Genomic DNA, 6000 nt, shown 5'->3' on the forward strand with positions numbered 1-6000 from the left:
TTTTCTTACAGGTCCCCAGCTTCTGATTTGTTTAAGATTTCTCGTTTGAGTTTGTAATGCCTTCAGCAAATACTTCTTGGATAACTTTTGTCCGCTTTTATGCGCACGCACGCGCACACACACATGTGTGTATGTATATGTATATATGTGTATAACGTAATGTGTGTGTGTGTATATAGATATAGGTTATATATAGAGAAATGTGTTGAGATTCTAACTGCAATGAAAATGCAAAAGAACTGACTTCCACTTCTGCTAGGCTCTTCAGGCATCCTGGCAGTCTGCATTGATGCCTTATTATCAAAGTTAGCTTAATTTGTACTAGTTGAGGTTTGATTACCTATGCAGCATTCAGGAGCAAGGTTCAATAGCCTGAACACTGGTGTCCAGCTGGTCTCCAGCTGCTGCTTCACAAGGATGCAGGTCTCCTGCAAGTACTGTGTGTCACTTGATGGCCCTGTACAGCTGTCTCAAGAGCTTTACATCCCAGTGACTGCCCTTAGGTCAAATAAATCCTGCCTAGGTGAGCAGATGCACTGTGTGTATAAACCAGGAGTTGGTATATTCAGGAACCTGCCTGTCGGAGTGGGGGGACGGACCCGGAGTAACGATGAGTCTCAATATGAGTATGGTCGTTCTCTCTTTATTAGAGCTTACACAGAGTATATATAGACAAGCAATAAGCATGCACTAGCAATAGCTGTATGATTGGTTTACAGTCTGTTCACGCGCCTAAAGCGAATACACGATTGGTGCAAAGTTGCTGTTCCCGTGGAGGGGCTTGTCGGCCCCCTCCCTTACTTGTTTACCACTACTTGCCTTCCCCTTCTGTAATGGTCTAGGAATGCTCAAGGACAGTTCACATAGCCGCAGGGATCCTCTCTCTATTGTGAAGACAGGATTGCTCACTTCTAAGAGATCATGCCCCTTTTCACTTAAGCATTCTTCCACACCTGCCTATCTTCTGCTAGGGGACCTGCCAGCAGAGGAAAGTAGCAGAATAATCCAAGGTAGACAGAGCCACACTAGGAGCTGAGTTGGATGGATCAGCCACAAAATCATTTCATATGTACGTAATTATTGTAGAGGTATCCTGAGTGCAGTTTGGTTTGTCTCAGACAGCTTTTCTGTTAAATGTTTGAGACCTCTTGCTATAATCTGTTAGTAACACCTGTTCCAGTAGTTGGATATAATACTTTTCTCTGCACTATCTTGTTACAACATCTGAAAGTTTGAAGATTGTTCCAGACAAGTTGGTTTTGGGCTATCCTCGATATGTCTGAATTATACATCAAGTTTAACCATTGCTAAAAATATATGCATATATCTCAAGAAAACATACAGTATTTATTCATTGTGTATATAATATGCAGAATGTTGTGTTGTAAATTGGGTGTATAAACTGTCTGAAATTTGACTTCCAATTGCCCACAGGAGAGTTAATGACAGTTGCCCGATGGATGAGGGAATTTGTCGCACAGCATCCAGACTACAAGCAAGATAGCGTGATAACTGATGAAATGAATTATAGCCTTATTTGGAAATGCAACCAAATTGCACAAGGCCAGGCAGAGTGTCCTGAACTATTGGGAGTAGGATTTAACAAGAAAGCAAGTGGAAACAAAACTGGCTCTTTGTAATGAATGTGTCTTACACAGTAGAAAATTTTAAGCATTTAAGCAAAGCACTAGCAATGGTACTGTGAATCTGGTACAGCTTCATGGTGTGAAGACCAAAACAGGTGATACTGCACTATAAAATGGGCCAATCTGCCTAAGTATTCATTTAAGGCGTCCTAAAGTGGGCATATTCTTTATTGTTAAGGTTTATACAATGTACATGTAAATAGTAAAATATTTTTATGAATAACATCAATGTATTTTAATAACATTGTATCTAAAGTTATTGTGAATTAGCTTGTAACTTTTTTATGCTTATTCTAGAAAGAAAAAATTGTCCTGAACAGCTTTGTAAATGTAATGGTACTTGTATATTATATGCATTCCAGTTACTGAATGTTTACTGTAATTTTTCTAACCTGGAATGTGCTAAGTAATCTACCTTATTGCTTAAAAAACAAACAAACAAAAACAAACAAACCGACCTTCTGGACCTACCTGCTTCATAGAGACTTCTCCCTTCCATTCTGGTTTTGAAAGTATGTAAGAATATATAAATGCATGTGCATCCTATTTGTTAATCTTTACAGCAGTTTCTCAGTTGCCACAAGACCTGCATCCATTCACCGACTATACAGTTGGGAGGAACTGGTCTGTCTTCACTCAGATAACGCAAGTGCGTCTGTCTCCTGATAACTGTAGTCTTAGGAAGGGGCTGCCCTATTCTTATGTAACCTGCATTTCCTGCATAAAAAGACTAACATAATGTATCCTCCCCCAGATGCATGGTTGTTCTTTTCCCTCTCTCAAGTAAATTTGTGTGCTGTCATAGTTCAAAAATTTGCCTGAGTAGTGTGTGATTTTAAAAAAGCTGTAAGGGGGGAGGTGGAGAAAGAGGAGGCAATGAGAGCTGAAACAAGGATCTCTTTACAAAGGAACCAGAGATACCTGCTCTGTTCTGTGGCACTCCTTAACTGCTGTATTGCCCCCCATTGCTGCTTTTTAGTCAACAATGACTGCAGCACAAAACCAAGGGCCTACCGATGCTTTCTAAAGGTTAAATTTCTCCTTTGTCCCTCATTATTATAACTATTTTTGTCAGCATGTTTATTTCCTATAAGGTACTTGATGTAGAGAGCTGAGATACCTCTATAGCTGTAGGTATGGACAACTTTATCCCCTTTATAAAATTGATCATGAAGTGCACTAATCCTTTGAATTGGGAGTCAGTGCTGGGAGTGATTGTAAAGTATTTAAAACTTAGCCATTGCAACTGTAAATAAAGCAAACTTATGGGGCCTTTTTAATTTAGCTTCTTAACTGGCTTCAAAAAATGAATTGTGTTATGGGTAGCTTATGCAGAGCTTCACACAAGCATAAATAAGTATCTAAGATGTAATAATTTTTAAAAAGAATTAATGGAGAAACTGCAGTGAAGGTGCACTAAGAGGAAACTTTTATGTACTGACATTAGAATTTGTGCTGTGTTCCCAGGTGTGCATTAGAGAATAAAAGAATGCTTTTTTCTGCTGTGGTGGATTTGTTTTAATCAAGGTGTAAATGGCAGTCATATGCTAATAATATTTCTGGAATAAGGAAATTAAAAATAAAACTTGCAGTATGTGTTCGTCACTTGCATGGGTCAAATGCATGTTTCCAGAAATAAAAAAGGAAGATTTGCATATCTGGCTAGTACAGCTTGCATTACCCATACTGACTTTTTTCTTAGTGAAATTTCTCAGAAGGGCTAATGGCAAATGCCTTACCAAGTCCTGCAACAGAGAAATCCTTGTCCTTGTAGCAGTAGCAGCTGTCTGCCACCAGTTTGTTTGGAAGATGCCTTAAAAAAGACCAGAATGCTTTTCTGCTGGTACTGAATCAGCTTGTGTTCTTTTTGCCTTAAATTGATATTAAATCACTGTTCCAGGCTGGTAGGTGGCCACTGTCCTGTGGGAGAGAACAGTTTTTGTCTTAACACTTAAAAAAAAAAAAAAAAAAAAAAAAAAAAAGTGGTTTAAAGTTTCCCTTGTGTTCTTGTATAGGCATTTTAAGAAAGGATAGGAAAGGTCAAACATAAACCTGCTACTTGATGATTAATTAAGGTGTCTGTTGCTGTGGTATCTAAGCAGCTTATACTCCCCTGCTGAAGAGTTGAAGTATGTGCTCCAACCTGTTCTAGGTGGTGTGGTAAAATGACAGCTCTCACACAGGGCAAATCAGAGTTGCTTTAGGCAAAGGGCAAGTTTTGCCACCACTGTGGAGTAGTCATTAGCTTGAATATACCTTAGAGGTGACTAAATGTGGGAATCCGCACACGTTTAGAGGTGGAGAAGCATTCCCTAGGCCAAGATTCATGCTGGCAGGCTGCAGCTGGGCTTTAATAAAAAGCATGAGAACATTCCTTGGGCTATGACTTTAGCATTTTTGGTCTTGCAGTCATCAGGTGCTTTCATGGAAATAATGACCTTTCCAAAAGCCATGTGAGCAAAGGGAAGGAAAGAACCACCAAGCATCTGAGGTGAGAAGTGATTGATTCCTTGCCCAGAGAACTTAGTAACATACTAGTCATGGCACTTCCCACAACCATCTTAGGGTTAATAGTCAAACTACCTCAATATAAGTGCCTTTTTTTCTGAATTATTTTAGCTATGCTTCTATTATGTATTAAGCCTTTAAAATGTGGTTCCTTTTATATGTGTGTGCAGCTCTGCAAGCACTTTGCTGTTGCAGGAGTGGTGGATCAGGAGCCTCATGTAACACACTCTGGTCCTGCAGGAGTAACCTGATTACCTGGGTGAGATGGTAAAAATCATACAGGTCATAGAGGTTGCATTGAGGTCTCTCAAAAGCACAACCAGTCTCTTTTTTGTAGCCATTTTGTTTCTAATTAGTGGATTACGTTCTGCATGCTGACCTGGCTTTACAGTAAGTTTGTGAGAAACCTTTCGCTACACAGGAAGCTGGTCACAGAAGCTGTGAACACAGAGGTTGTTTTCGATCACAATTTGGATAGTGTGAACTGGATTCCAGCAGGAGAGGAGTATTGCAATCACTTACAAGAGCCAGGCCCTTTTTTCAAACTGCCTCTAAGATAAACGTGTGTGCATGCAAAAATGTGCCAGTAAGGATGTTCTCTTGTCCAGGAAAGCAGATGCGTGGATGCAGATGATAGTTCATCTTGCTTTAATGTGTACTCGAAGATTGCTATTGACTGTAATGAGGAGCAGTACTATTACATACAAGAGAAGAGAAAGAAAAATGCTGAATTTAAGTGTTATAGTAGAAACCAGGGATCTGAAATTATGAAAGACCTGATGATTTTTTGCAGTTTTCTTGAAGCAACTTTTGGGGGAGAAAAGAGCAACTTACATTTGTAAATGGTAAATTTTGCGATGACCTTATTTGTACCCACTGATGGAGGGTGGGAGTAGTGCAGTTAATGCCATGGTACATGTGGCAGAAATAGGTACGGCTTCATGACACTCATCAGGTGAACTAAAACAACAGCATCTTCACAGCATTGCCAGTTTTGCTATAATGTCTTCCGTGTTCCCCTGAATCAAAGGACACCAAAGTGCATGCTGTATATAGTGTTTTATAGGAATGAGATTGAGTTTAAATTAAATAAGGGCTGATCCACAGTCTCCTACTTATGACTCTGAACCACTGAGACTGAAAGGATTTAAGTGGCCCACTTCAAATGCTTGCCAAAAAAAGATGCGAAGGGATTAATAAACTATGTTTGATTCCTCTTTCTCTGTAGACAGGTTACTTCATAATTACCTCATCAGTCCTCCTGTAGAGCACATAGTACTGATCACTGTGAAGAAGAAGATGGGATATTGGTTTCCCCCCTCTGGTAGTGTGTGTTGTAAAATTTTCTCTGTCAGGCTTCACTGAGCTACAATTTCAAAATTTAATTGTGGTGTCCTCAGCAAAGAGAGGATCGAGTGGCAGTGGGTCCTACCAGCCCCAGTTAGACTCAACCAAGCCAGGTGCCTCCTGGAGCTCACACTCCTTGGCTGAGGGGAAAGTGGTGCTTAGCCTTTTTTATGTAAGACATCATATAATCAAAATGTTGTACTAATACAAAATAATTGAAACACCCCCAGAACATCATGAAGTAGCAAAATGCGTTCTGAATTATATGGAAGAAATAGGGAAGGGGCAAAGGGCGATGAAGCAAAGGGGAATAAAGTAGCTCATTAAATGCCAAAGATGTCAAAGTCCCTAAGTCAGGCAGAATTTTTGCAAACTCTCCTGAAAACAGGACATTGTCCAGTCCAGAAAAGTGCTGTAACTAGGGAGGGACACAGGCAAGGGGTGTTGCAGAGCTTCGGTGTGGACTGGGACCAGCTTGGGAAGGGCTGAGCGGTGGCCC

At 40.1% G+C, this 6000-nt stretch overlaps 1 protein-coding gene across 6 annotated transcripts in view; it reads left to right on the forward strand.

Annotated features, from left to right (window-relative positions):
• Positions 1-3168, forward strand: part of GCLC (glutamate-cysteine ligase catalytic subunit) — a 37593-nt gene extending 34425 nt beyond the window's left edge. For 5 of the 6 annotated variants that reach the window (XM_067294173.1, XM_067294176.1, XM_067294174.1 and 2 more), the window contains one exon: positions 1435-3168. In XM_067294173.1, the coding sequence (XP_067150274.1) occupies positions 1435-1640 (206 nt within the window). In that variant the 3' untranslated portion in view covers positions 1641-3168. Of the gene's footprint in view, positions 1-971; positions 1070-1434 lie in introns of all 6 variants that reach the window. The other variant, XM_067294175.1, reaches the window with a different exon arrangement.
• The last annotated feature ends 2832 nt before the right edge of the window (positions 3169-6000 follow it).

The sequence above is a fragment of the Apteryx mantelli genome, chromosome 3 (assembly GCF_036417845.1).
Source record: "Apteryx mantelli isolate bAptMan1 chromosome 3, bAptMan1.hap1, whole genome shotgun sequence".
Taxonomy (NCBI): Eukaryota; Metazoa; Chordata; class Aves; order Apterygiformes; family Apterygidae; genus Apteryx; species Apteryx mantelli.